The sequence below is a fragment of the Muntiacus reevesi genome, chromosome 8 (assembly GCF_963930625.1).
Source record: "Muntiacus reevesi chromosome 8, mMunRee1.1, whole genome shotgun sequence".
Classification (NCBI taxonomy): Eukaryota; Metazoa; Chordata; class Mammalia; order Artiodactyla; family Cervidae; genus Muntiacus; species Muntiacus reevesi.
This window is the reverse complement of record NC_089256.1, coordinates 23855653-23868984: the sequence shown is the minus strand read 5'-3', so window position 1 is coordinate 23868984 and position 13332 is coordinate 23855653. Positions and strand designations below refer to the sequence as shown.

The following is a 13332-nucleotide window of genomic DNA, read 5'->3' as shown; positions in this document are numbered from 1 at the left end:
CTTATGCCAAGAAACCAAAGCATAAAACAGAAGCATAACTATAGCAAACTCAACTAGGTAAGTAGAGTTAACTTGAATTTCTGTTACATGTAAGAGAAATATTGAAAAATCAGTCTCAAACGCCAACAACTCAGATTCTCTGTAGAGTCATTGGTGTTTTTAACCATTAATATCTACAGAATTGTTGAATCATTAATATCTGTAGAACTGTTGGTGTTTTTTTGTTCGTTTTTTCCTAATTAATTCTTGGCCACACTGGGTCTTCAGTGCTTTGTTCAGGCTTTCTCGAGTTGTGGAGATCAGGGGCCACTCTCTCCAGCTGCGGTGCGCGGGCTTCTCTTGCCGCAGAGCACGGGCTTTAGGGCACGTGCACTCAGCAGTTGTGGTTCCCCGGCTCCAGAGCACGGGCTCAGTGCTGGTGGCGCACAGGCTGAGCTGCTTCATGGCATGTGGGATCTTCCCAGACCACGATGAAGCCTGGGTCCCCTACACTGGCACCACCTGAAAAGTCCACTGCTGGTGTTTCCAAGCACCAGACACTGCGTCTCCCGATGCCCAGACAGACGAAGTGCGGGACGACACCCGCAGACTTCCTTGTTCAGACACTGAATCTGAACCCGGTCAAGCCTCCAAAGCAGCGCCTCTTAACCGGGGGCAATGTCTGGAGACATCTATGGTTCTCACACTGGGGGTGGGGAGGGTGAGGAGTGCCCCTGGCAAAAAGTGGGGGAGCCAGGGATGCTGCCAAACACCCACCACGTGGGGTTAACTAAGGGAGCATCAGAAGAGCTGAAGTTGAAAACCCCACCTTTGAGGTAAGAGATGGCAGCTGACAGGGAACTAGTTACATAAACCCATGATGATGTGATCAGTGGAATCCAGGATGGCAGCTGACCCAGGTCTGTCGATGGGCCAGTGTCTTGAAAACAGGGAAGGAGGGATAAAAAGGGATCTCAGAAACAGAGGGGACTTGGTCTGGATCCCACATCCTACAAACCAGCTGTGCAAACTCACTCCTGAGACAGCTGGGGAAACCTGAATAGGGCCTGGGCACTTAGGATCCAGGGAATGACTGTGAATCTGACAGGTGGACCGCAGCACTATGGCTGTGATAAAACACGGTCAGTGTCACCAAAGTCAAGCTCTGAGCAACAGGGCCTGCGTGTGGGGGAGACTGGGAAAGGAGCAAGGCCACAGTCCTTTACCGTGTCCCGGCTGACAGCAGGGAGTGCGTGGTCCTGAAGGGCACGCTGAACGTGAGCGCGATGACGGTGGAGTAGATGGACCATGGGCAATCGATGGACACCTGAGGAGAAACAGGGAACAGGTCTTCAGACCACCTGTCACAGGGACAGCCACTGCCACCCCAGCCATCCAGAACTGTGGTGGCTGCCAATTTCCTAGACATTTAATGTGCTTACCATTCCTTATTCAGAAAGAGAAACCCCACTGAACACACCACAAAGGAAGGAGAGAAAAGTGAGTCACCGGCAGTTTCAATGGCTCCCAAGCAGACACCGCAGCTGAAAGTGCAGACACCACCCCCCCAAACATACACACACTATTCTCACATACACGTGGCCACAACACTAAATGCGTTAACATGCAGGAGGTTATGACAAAGTGCTTTTAGTCACACATGTGCAGATGATGCTAATCAAGCATTAACTATTATAAAATTAAACGAATTGTCCGAACTCTTAATCCACTTGACACTGACCACATAACTGAAAACCAATCAATCTGAGGACATCATGGAGACCAAACTACTAATGTTCTTAAGGGCAGAAACCAGGTCTCAAACTTCTATTTATTTTCCTCACGGAATAAATGCATATACTGAGTAAAGAGTGTGCACATACTGATATATATGTCTCGTCTCTGCTTCCTGAACTCTGTATCAGGTAAGGAGGGAAGAAATTCCAAGGACTGAAAATTAAAACATTACTCTTCAGGTGCTGCCCTGTCTGATATTTGATGCCATAATCCTTTTGAAATGACTGCATTTATTAGCCTTTTATCTTACTGCTTTTGTGTATATCCTTCTTTTTGCACAAGTAACAAAAAAAATTCACCCCTTTTTCTCAATCCCTTCTCCATACCTCATGAAGCCACCAACCTACTCTCCATCTATGAGCTTGTCTTTATTTTTATTTTCCAGATTCCACATATAAGTTAGATCATGTAGTGTATGTCTTTCTCTGACTTATTTCACTCAGCAGAATGCCCTAGATCCATCCTCCACCCATGCTGTCACAAATGGTGAGACTTCATTCTTCTTTATGGCTGAATGATATTGCTGTGTGTGTGCGTTCATCTTTAATTCATTCATTAGTGGGCACTTTAGTTTGCTTCCATATCTTGGCTACTATTAGCAATGCTGCAATGAATATGGGGGTGTAGATATCTTTTTGAGTTAGTGTTTCTGTTGTCTTCAGAAGAATACCAAGGAGTAGAATTGCAAGATTGTATGGCAGATCAATTTTTAATTTTTTGAGGAATTTCCACACTGTTTTCTACAGGGGCTGTACCACTTTATATCCCCCACCAATAATACAGGAGGGGTACCTTTCCGCCAACACTTGCTATCTGTTGTCTTCCTGAGAACAGCCCTTCCGACAGGTGTAAGACGTGATCTCATTGTGGCTTTGATTAAACTTTCCTGATGATCAGAGATGTTGAGCATTTCCTTCATGAATTTGTTGGCCTTCTGTATGTCTTCTTTGGAAAAATGTCTGTTCAGATCTTCTGCCCATTTTAAAACTGGGATTTTTTTTTTTTTTTTGCTATTAAGTTGTATGAGTTCTTTATATACAGACACTTATCACATATATGATCTAGGAATAGTGTCCTCCACTCAGCCTTTCACCTCACTGACAGTTTCTTTGCTGGGTAGAGGCGTCTTAAGTTTGATGGAGCCCCATTTGTTTAGTTTTGCTTTTACTGCTTTTGGTGTCAGATTGAAAAAATCATCACCGAGGCCTATGTCAAGAACCTACTACCTGTGCTTTCTTCCAGGAGTTTTACTGTTTCAGGCCTTACTTTCAAGTCTTTAATTCATTCTGAGTTCATTTTTGTGTACAGTGTAAACTCCAGTTTCATTCCTTTGCATGTGGCTCTCCAGTTTTACCAACATTTTTTACTGAATGTCCTTTCTCCAACATATATTCTTGTATCCTTTATTATAAATTAATTGACCATATATGCAAAGATTTATTAAAAGGCTCTCTATTCTGTTCCACTGATCTATATGTCTATTTTCATGCCAGTATCATAAACACTGTGAATTACTATAGCTTGGTAATGTAATTTGAAATCAGAGAGCATGTTATTCCCAGCTTTGTACCTCTTTCTCAAGACTGCTTTTGCTATTTGGGGACTTTTGTGGTTCTGCACAAACTTTAGGATTATTTCTTCTATTTCTGTGAAAAAATTGCCATTGGAATTTTGAGAAAGGCTGCACTGAATCTGTACATTGCCTTGGGTAGTATGGACACTTGAACAGTAGTTAATTTTTCTAACACATAAGCATGCAATATCTTTACATTTATTTGTGTCTTCTTCCATTTCTTTCATTAATGTCTTTTCAGTTTCAATACACAAGTCTCTTACTGTCTTTGTCAAATTTATTCCTAGGTGTTTTATTCTTTGATGCAATTGAAAACAGGATTTTCTTAATGTCTCTGACAGCTCTTTATTAGTGTAAAGAAATGCAACAGATTTCTGCACATTGATTTTGTATCCTGCAACTTCATGAAATTTGTTTACTAGTTCTAATAGTTTTTTGTTGCAATCTTTAGATTTTTCTATATATAAAAAGGGGCTTCCTGGTAGCTCAGCTGGTAAAGAATGCACCCGCAATGCAGGAGACCTGGGTTTGATCCCTGGGTTGGGAAGATTCTCTGGAGGAGGGCATGGCAACCCACTTCAGTATTCTTGCCTGGAGAATCCCGATGGACAGAGAAGCCTGGCAGGCTACAGTCTATGGTGTCACAAAGAGTTGGACACGACTGAGACTAAGCAAACAATAGTTTTTTGTTGGAATCTTTAGATTTTTCAATATATATAATATCATGTCATCTTCAAATAGTGAGTTTTATTTCTTCCTTTCCAACAGGGATGACTTTTATTTTTCTTGCCTAATTGGTCTAATTTCCAATACTATATTAAGTAAAAGTGGCGAGTGTCCCTGTCTTCTTCCTAATCTCAGAAGAAGAGCTTTCAGCTTTTCACCATTGAGTACAATATTGCCTGTAGGCCCATCATATACAGCCTTTATTATGTTGAGGTACATTCCCTTTATTCTGACTTTGTTGATAATTTTTTATCATAAATGGATGTTGAATTTTGATACGCCTCTTCTGTATCTATCAACAAGATCACATAATCCCATTTGATCATGGTGCATAACATATGTTGAATTCGGTTTGCTAGTATTTGGTGCAGGATTTTTGTACCTATGTTTGTCAGAGATATTGGTCTGTAATTTTCTTTTCTTGTGGTGTCCTTATCTGGTTTTGGTATCTGGGTAATGCTGGCCTCATAAAATGAGTTTGGAAGAGTTCCCTCCTCTTCTATTTCTGGGAAGAGGTTGAGAGAACTGGTACTTGAATGTTTAGTAGAATCACCAGTGAAGACATCTGGTCTTGGGACTTTTGTTGAGGGTTTTCTGATTTCTGATTCAACTTCCTTACTAGTAATCAGTCCATTCAGATTTTCTATTTCATCATGATTCAGTCTTGGTAGGTTGTATGACCCAACAGATGTTGGCAATTTGATCTCTGGTTCCTCTGCCTTTTCTAAATCCAGTTTGAACATCTGGAAGTTCTTAGTTCACATACTGTTGAAGCCTGGCTTGGAGAATTTTGAGCATTACTTTGCTAGTGTGTGAGATGGGTGCAACTGTGCAGTAGTTTGAGCATTCTTTGGCATTGTCTTCCTTTGGAATTGGGAAGAAAACTGACCTTTTCCAGCCCTGTGGCCACTGCTGAGTTTTCCAAATTTGCTGGCATATTGAGTGCAGCACTTTCACACCATCATCTTTTAGGATTTGAAATAGCTCAACAGGAATTCCATCACCTCCACTAGCTTTGTTCATAGTGATGCTTCCTAAGATCCACTTGACTTTGTGTTCCAGGATGTCTGGCTCTAGGTGAGTGATCACACCAGCTGAGTGGTTACCTGGGTTATGAAGATCTTTTTTGTACAGTCCTGTGTATTCTTGCCACCTCTTCTTAATATCTTCTGCTTCTGTTACATCCATACAGTTTCTGTCCTTTCTTGTGCCCGTCTTGGCATGAAATGTTCCCTTAGTATCTCTAATTTTCTTGAAGAGATCTCTGGTCTTTCCCATTCTATTGTTTTCCTCTATTTCTTTGCACTGATCATGAAGAAGGCTATCTTATCTCTCCTTGCTATTCTGTGGAACTCTGCATTCATAGTAGTCTCTTACAACACTGTATTTCTGTGAGGTCAGCTGTAACATCTCTTTCCTTTCTGATTTTGAGTTCTCTCTTTTGTTCTTGGTGAGTCTGGCTAAAGGTTGGTCAATGTTATCTTGTCAAAGAACAAGCTCTTACTTTCACTGATCTTTTCTATTGTCTTTTTGGTTTCTATTTCATTTGTTTCTCCTCTGATCACCTGTAATTTCCTTCCTTCTATTAAATCTGGGCATTGCTCTTCTTTTTCTAGTTCCCTGAGGTCTAAAGTTGTTTGAGACTTTATTTCTTGAGGAAAGCATGTATTGCTATGACTCTCCCTCTCAGAACTGTTTACAATGCAACCCAGAAATTCAGATATGTTACATTTCCATGTGCATTTGTCTCAAGGTAGGTCTTTATTTCTCTTTTGGTTTCCTCTTTGACCCACTGGCTATTCAATAGCACGTTGTTTAATCTCTAGATATGTGTGCATTTTGCAGTTGTCTTCACGTAATTAATTTCCAGTTTTATACCACCGTGGCTAGAAAAGATGCTTGATATGATTTCCATCCAATTAAGTTTACTGACTTGTGTTGCAGCCCAACATATACTCTATCTTGGAAAATACTTCATGTGTAATTCAGAAAAATGTATATTTTGTTGTTTCTTGATGGTATATTCTGTAAATGTCTGTTAAATCCATCTAGTCTAACATGCTTAAGGCCAATGCGTCCTTATTCATTTTCTGTCTGAGGGATCTATCCATTTATATAAGTGGAGCATTAAAGCCCCCTACTGTTACTATATTGCTATTTCTTTGTTTAAATATGTTAGTATTTGCTTTATATTTTAGGTGCTCCTATGTTGGGTGCCTAAGTACTTACAAATGGTACCTTCTGAACGGACTGACCCCTTTACCATCACCTAACTCCCGGCCTTGTCTCTTACTAACAGTCCTAAAGTCCCCTTTGTCTGATATGCGTGTAGCTGCTCCTTCTCACTGGCACGGAGCAGCTCTTTTCATCCCTTCACTCTCAGCTTGTGTGTCCTTACAGCTAAACTGAGTCTCCTGTAGGCAACTTAAAGATGGGCCTTTTTTTTTTTTTACTATTTATTTTTATTTATTTATTGTTTACTTGGCTGTGTGGTCTCCACTGCAGTTACGTGGGGTTTTACTTGCAGCACAGGAATTCTTAGCTGTGGCACATGGGCTCCAGCTCCCTGACCAGGGATCAAGCCCGGGCCCCTGCATTTAGAGCGCAGAGTCCTCGCCACCGGAACCAGCAAAGCCCCAGATCTTGGTTTTTAGTTCATACCGCTACTATGTCTTCTAAGTGGAGAACTTAGCCCATTTATATTTAAAGTAATCACTGATAGGTGTATGCTCATTGTCATGTTATTAATTCTTTTCTGGCTGTTTTTAAAGTTCGTCCTTGTTCCTATCTTCCCTTGCTCACTTCCTTTGTGGTTTGATGCCTTTCTTTAGTGGTACGTTTATACTCCTTTATCTCTTGTATACTTACTATAGGTTTTTGCTTTGTGATTATCATGAGGCTTATATATAACAAATTATATTTATAATAGTCTATTTTAAGTTGATTAACAACTTAAGTTTGATCTCATTCTAAAACTCAACATTTTAACTTCCTCGTCCAATGTTTGCTTTTGAGATAATTACATTTTACATCTTTTTATCTTGTGTATCCATCCCTCTTAACTAATAATTGTAATCATAGCTATTTTCACTTTTTAAAAAACCCTTCACACTAGCTTTATAAGTGACTAATCCATTACCTTTATCAAATCCATTACCCTTCCACTGTGTTTCTGTTACTATAATTAACAGTATCTTTTCATCTTAAAGAAATCTCTTTAACATTTCTTACATGGCTAGTTTAGTGGTAATAAACTCCTTTAATTTTTACTTGTCTGGAAAACTCTTATCTTTCCTTCAATTCTGAATAACAACTTTGCCACATATTCTTGGTTGGAAGTTTTTTTTTCCCCCCCAGCATTTTAATATATTGTGCCACTCCCTTCTGACATCTAGTTTGCTGCTGAATCCCTCTAGTGTATTTTTCAGTTCATCTATTGTACCCTTCAGCTCTGAGACTTTTATTTGGTACTTTTTTATGCCTTCTCTCTCTTTATTAAAGTTCTTGCTATTTTCATCCATTTTCCTCCCAGTTTAATGAGCATTTATGACCATTACTTTGAATTCTTTATCAGATGAATTACTTATCTCTGTTTCATTAAGGTTTTTTGCTGAGGTCTTACCTTGCTCTTTCATTTTGGAACATACTCCTCTGCTCCGCTATTTTGCCTGACTTTGTGTCAGTTTCTACCCAGTGGATGAAGCAGGCACCTCTCCCAGTCTTGACAGAGAGGCCTCATGTAGGAGATAAATGTTCCACTTTGCCACAGCTCTTGGTTATCTCTGTGCTTGCCCAAGCAGCCTATTATATTTTCAATGGTTCCACAAGCTGAGGATGTGCCGAGACCTGTCACTGTCCCAAAAGGGAGGATCTCAGCAACTACCTTCAGGCTGTTTGGAAGCTAGGCCCTCAGGCAGCAGCTTTTAAAAGTATGACAGAAAGACAGTCCCGTGGGATGACAAGTACACACTTCAACCCTTGGGTTGTTCAAAAGCCCTCAGAACAGATATCTGTGTTACGAGACATGGACAAAATCAGAGTAAGCATGATGCTAGTGCAGGTTCTGTGAGCTGAGGGACTGTGGACTTAGGACTAAAGCTATGAATCTATCAAATAACTATCAATAAATACCCATATCAAAGGATAAAATGGTAGCACGTCTTCCTTGCTAAGTATGATGTGATGTTTCAGGGAACAAAAAGTGAAGCACACCAAGACACAGAACGCCATCTAGCCTAATCACCAGGACAAATGGACCACAGAGGCAAACCTACTGCGTACTAAACAAAACCTGTATCTCTTACAGTAAATTGTCCTTCCCCAAGGTGGGACAGAAAAGTTAACAGCCTGTTTGCCTCTGTCTTTGCAAGATGTACCCCTCATCTAAGGAGGGGTGATTCACAGATATAAACGCTAAACCCAACCAGAACCTGTGGTGTTAGGAACTGGGAAATCTGCCCCCTCAACAGAAGTCATTTCGAATGTGCCGTCTTCAAATCAAGGAGGACAGGCAGAAGCTGTCCCCCATAGGCTGCACAGCTCCAGCCCCTCCTTACTTTGTGGTCCGTGGTAGCCATGCAGTAGCCAGTCTTCTGCGAGTCCTTATGCTTCCCGTGGGGCTCTGTCACCCCCAGCAGGGTGCTCTCCCCTCCTGCTGCTGGAGCCGAAGGTAAAGAGAGAACTTCCAGTTCAAATTCGATCAGGTGGTACGTGGGTGCAGCCGGCAAACTGATGCTGGTGACCTTGTCGGATGACTGAACCCGGAGCAGCGCGTCAGAAACCTTTTCTAGGAAAAAGAAAAAGTCACCTTTAACACAGTGCCTCCGTTTCCTTGCTCCTTTCTCCTCTTGTAGATGACGGCCCCGTAGTAAAGTTCCAGCCCAGCTCCTACTGCGCGTACACACTTGCAAGGGTGTGACCAGGAAGGATTACAGAGGGAGGGAGACAGGAAAATCAGGAACAAAATCCCCTGAGACGAAGCAGCACTGCATGAAAGCTGTCTGGTCGAGCTTGGCTCAAAGAACTGTCACTGTGCTCAGTCTGAAGACAGAAAAGAGACACTTCCACACAGCCCACCTAAGATGGCCTGTGTCCCAGTGTGAGGTGGCCCCACCCCATCCCACCACCAGACCAACTCCCACTTAGGAAGAGTGCTGAATCCTTCCGTCTCCAACCTCAAGGCTGGGGACTGTGGGAGATGGGATTTTTTTAGGGCTTCCAACCAGTGCCTTCAAAGACTGATTTGTTTTTGCTTTTTTGCAGAGGAAAGTTGAGGGGTGTGGAAGGAGACTGGAGGCCACCAAGGCATCGCCAGGGAGCACAAGCCAGGCGGTAATGCTGCATCACAGACTGTAGCAAGGTCCACACCGCCTGGCCGCAGGGCACTGCACAGTTCTATGTGGGGGGATACATCTATCCTCTCAAATGTCATGCCACGTCTAGGGACAGGGTTACTGTTCACCTACAGGTGGAACACTGCTAGGAGAGAGCTCCAAAGAGACAGGTCCTTGGATGCCACCTGAGGATGAACGGATAACAGTGCCTTAAGAGCCTGATGGTATGCAACAAGGCCAAAGGCCTGCCTTCACCTGTGAGCTCCCCTTACCTCTTGTGTTAGAATAGATCACGGCTCTGTTCTCCTCAGGACACAGGATAAGCATAGCGTCTATGTTGCTGAGCTGGAGGCTGTCCCCATTTTTTACTGTATAATGGCCAGTAGTGACAGTGAACTTGACCTTCTGAGGAATGCCAGCCAAAAGACTATCTAAAGGGAAAAAGACAGCAATTAGCATTGCTATCAACCAAGATGACCAATGGAAGGCCTACTGTAAGTTAGACCAGTGTGTTTTCTCTGCTAGAAAAGATCTGCTCATTCTAAATACTCCATCCATTCACTCAGCGTCCATCCGTCCACCCTCACTTTTCATCTCAATTACAAAGACTGCAGAGCTGAGGGGCCCTCGCCTGGAATAAGAGAATCTGTGAGCGTGGGGGAAAGTCATCACCACCTCAGTTCAGAAAGCTGGGGGTCGAGGTGGCAACCATGTCTATGAGGGTCTCAAAATGTACCTGCTTGTCAGTTACTAAGAGAGAATCAGATAATAACCACACTAAAGAAAAAAGCTAATGAAATCGCATGTGCTGCTGCTATTCAGATTTTCCTCTGGCTTTTTCAGGTCAGGCCTCTTCCAGATCTTTGGTTCAACAGCAGCTTGGCAGAAGATACAGCTACATTTTCTCCTGGATGGAAATGGAAGGGAGGGAATGGGCTGAGGTTTCTGAGAATCGGCTCCAGGGAAGGCCGAAGGAAGAAGCAAGAGACAAGACACAAGGAGGAGGAACAGCTGACAAGAAACAGGGAGGGGGAGGTGAGAGGTGGTAAGGGAGTGAGGGCCCAAAGGAGGGTGGAGGCGCAAGCCAGCGCCTCCCGGCCACACGGCCCAGCCTTTCTCACAAAAGGTTCTCTGATGAACAGTCACCTGTGAGACTCTGTGCTCCACATCTGAGGGCCTTTCCAGGAAGTCAAGGGAGTAGTTTAAAAGCATAAAAATGGGGAGTTTGGAGAGATTAAACAGCAAAAAAGCTTTCCTTGATTTTTTCCCACAAATGGAAGAAATGAGCAAATAAATGCACTGCTCCCAGCCACTAACTGAGACACTTAATCATTAGTGTTTTACTGAAGTGCCATGTCGTCTTCAATAATTCGTTTATACCAAGTCCTCCTAGTTTGAGAACTTAACAAAAAGGACAGCAGCACTGAATTCTCAAATGCCATGCCAGGGGTCAAGGTTAATCAACACTTTCAATGGAAAAGACTTTTGATCACAGCATAGGTCATAACTAAATCTAGCATTTAGTTTTGGAATTCTAAGTAGGAAACTGTAATATTTACTGATTAAATTCTCTGCAGCAGACATCAGCTGATTTAGCCAACTTTTCTCTTATTTTTTGTATTTTATGATACAGAATGTTTAGTAAACATGAAAGTAGCAATTACAGAGAAGCAAATATTCAGATGAACAAAATAGCCACAGTTCCCAGGCAAAATCTCCACAATGCTCCCCACAGTGTCACCTGGAGAGGACATGGTCTCAGAGGACCAGAGTGTGATGCAGGAAAAAGCCTCCTCTTATGTGACTCCCTTCAGTAAAGGAGCAAAGCCCACCCCAGACACCTGCACAGCGCCCCGCCCACCCCATCCTCAGACACCTGCACGGGGTCCCGTGCCCCACCCACCCCGGGCCCGCAGACACCTGCACAGGGTCCCGCGCCCTGCCCACCCTGGCCCTCAGACACTTGCACAGCGCCCCGCCCACCCTGGACCCTCAGACACCTGCACAGCGCCCCGCCCACCCCGGCCCCCTTACCGGCCAGTGGCTCCACAAGCAGCTGTGGCTCCTGTGAGTACACATCGTACTGCACCAGCGGGTAGATGTGAGGAAGCACAAACCACACGGGGCCCAGCGAGGCACACAACTGCCGCAGCGTGTACGTTCCTGGCTCCCTGGCCTATGGGCGAGACACGCGTTGGCACCATCATCCCCACCTGTGACAACGGAGCTTCTCAAGGGAAGGCTGAGCCATAGCCTCCGAAGGGACTGCTGTTTTCACCCTTTATCCTGCTGCTCTGTGCTAACACGTCTACATTCGGGCTCTTCAAAAGGTCCCTCAGAATCTCTTAGTGAGGTTTGGGTGAGTAAGTGATGCTTAAGTTTGACTTGACGCTTCTAACAGTGCTTTCTCAATTTAACTTTATCTGTGGCATTCTCTTCTGGAAAAGGTATTCAATGGAGACAGGGAGCATGAAATTTAAGACCTGCTCCAGGACTAGACTGAAAACACACATGGCGAATAGTGGTATGTTCCACCAACCTAGCCTCTGTGCAGGTTCAGAGTAACTAACAGAACACGCTGCACTGGGCGGGGGGGGGGGGGGGGGCGGGCAGAGATCCATATTGAGTGGGCAGAAGAGACTGACTGTTCTGACATCTATCTGAGCAGCCACAAAAGGAAAAGAAAGTTTCACGTGAAAGTGCTGACTCTTTGAAACATCCTCATTTTAACAAATGAGGATGTATTTTAACACAAAGCGAAAAAATCTAAAACCAGTGAGAATGCAAATAATTATCTACATTAAGAACCTTATGCACAACTTATTGACTGCCTTACAACTATGCAAGTATAGAAGATTTTTTTCAAAACACCAGTCTATTTTTCTGTAAGGATAAACCAGAGCCAGGCTAATGGAGCAGAGGCTACCACTGGACACTCAGCTTCTCCAGACGGTGCTTGCAAGCACCACCGTTCTGACCGCCCCAAAGCCAGCTGCTGCTCAGCACATACCTGCGTCCTGAACACGATGGTATTGGGCCCCGGCTGCAGGGTCACGCCGGCACACCTCAGCACATGGGCCCCGTCCTCCAGAGCCAGGCCCGAGGACGCCTCCAGGGACGTGCCGCTCTCCTGCCTCCGCAGGAGCATGTGGACGTTCTTGCATATGATCCCTGTGGTGTTCAGGGAGTTGTCTGAAGGACTCCTCTCAAACATCTCATAGAGCTCCAGCGCGGGGAGGCTGCTCTGGGATGTGGGAAAGGGTGAGGCCTCCACCGGGAAGCTGACAACCCCGTTGGCCATCTTGTGCTTGGTGAGCCACTCGGCGGTCTTCCGGTAATTGTTCTTCTCGATGCTGAAGTGGACATGGATGGCGATCTGCTCCACGGGGATGGGCACGGGCATCTGACTGCACACGGTTACCTCCACAGACAGGACGCCACCCACGTGGACCACGGCGTTGGCAGGGGTGAAGCGGAGATCGCGCAGCTGTGCGAAGGAGTGCATGGGGAGGGCGACCCTGTGACCTGTGGACGCACAGTACACGTTTCACTACCCAGTCACACTGTCAGAGGCTCCGAGACAGCAGGACACAGTCACTGTCACGCCAGCCGGAAGCAGTGACGTGTGACAGAGACAGTTTGGACCCTCCCGACCCCACACCATCTTCACATACCAAAATGAGTTACTCTGTCAAAAGCAGAACAGGAACACATGCCCGGATATCTCCTGGAAATCATAAAACCTGAAGAAATTTAAGGTCTCTAACTCCCGCTTTGGCAAACACAAGAGAAATACAGGTCAACTAACTCCTCAATTTCAAAATGAGATTTGTAAAGTCCAAGTCCTAGAGCTGTTTCAGAAAGTTCTCTAGTGAAGACGCCTGAGTTCCCCCTACATCTGGAAATAAGTAAGCCCCAGTGTGT

General features: G+C 44.4%; 1 protein-coding gene across 1 annotated transcript in view; it reads right to left on the bottom strand.

Annotated features, from left to right (window-relative positions):
* TRAPPC10 (trafficking protein particle complex subunit 10) overlaps nt 1–13332 on the bottom strand; it is a 73734-nt gene that overhangs the window by 9916 nt on the left and 50486 nt on the right. Inside the window, exons 14-18 of the mRNA XM_065942706.1 lie at nt 12419–12933; nt 11443–11584; nt 9681–9839; nt 8632–8861; nt 1206–1306 (exon numbers count right to left, since the gene is read on the bottom strand). Of these exons, the coding sequence (XP_065798778.1) occupies nt 1206–1306; nt 8632–8861; nt 9681–9839; nt 11443–11584; nt 12419–12933 (1147 nt within the window). The remainder of the gene's footprint in view (nt 1–1205; nt 1307–8631; nt 8862–9680; nt 9840–11442; nt 11585–12418; nt 12934–13332) is intronic.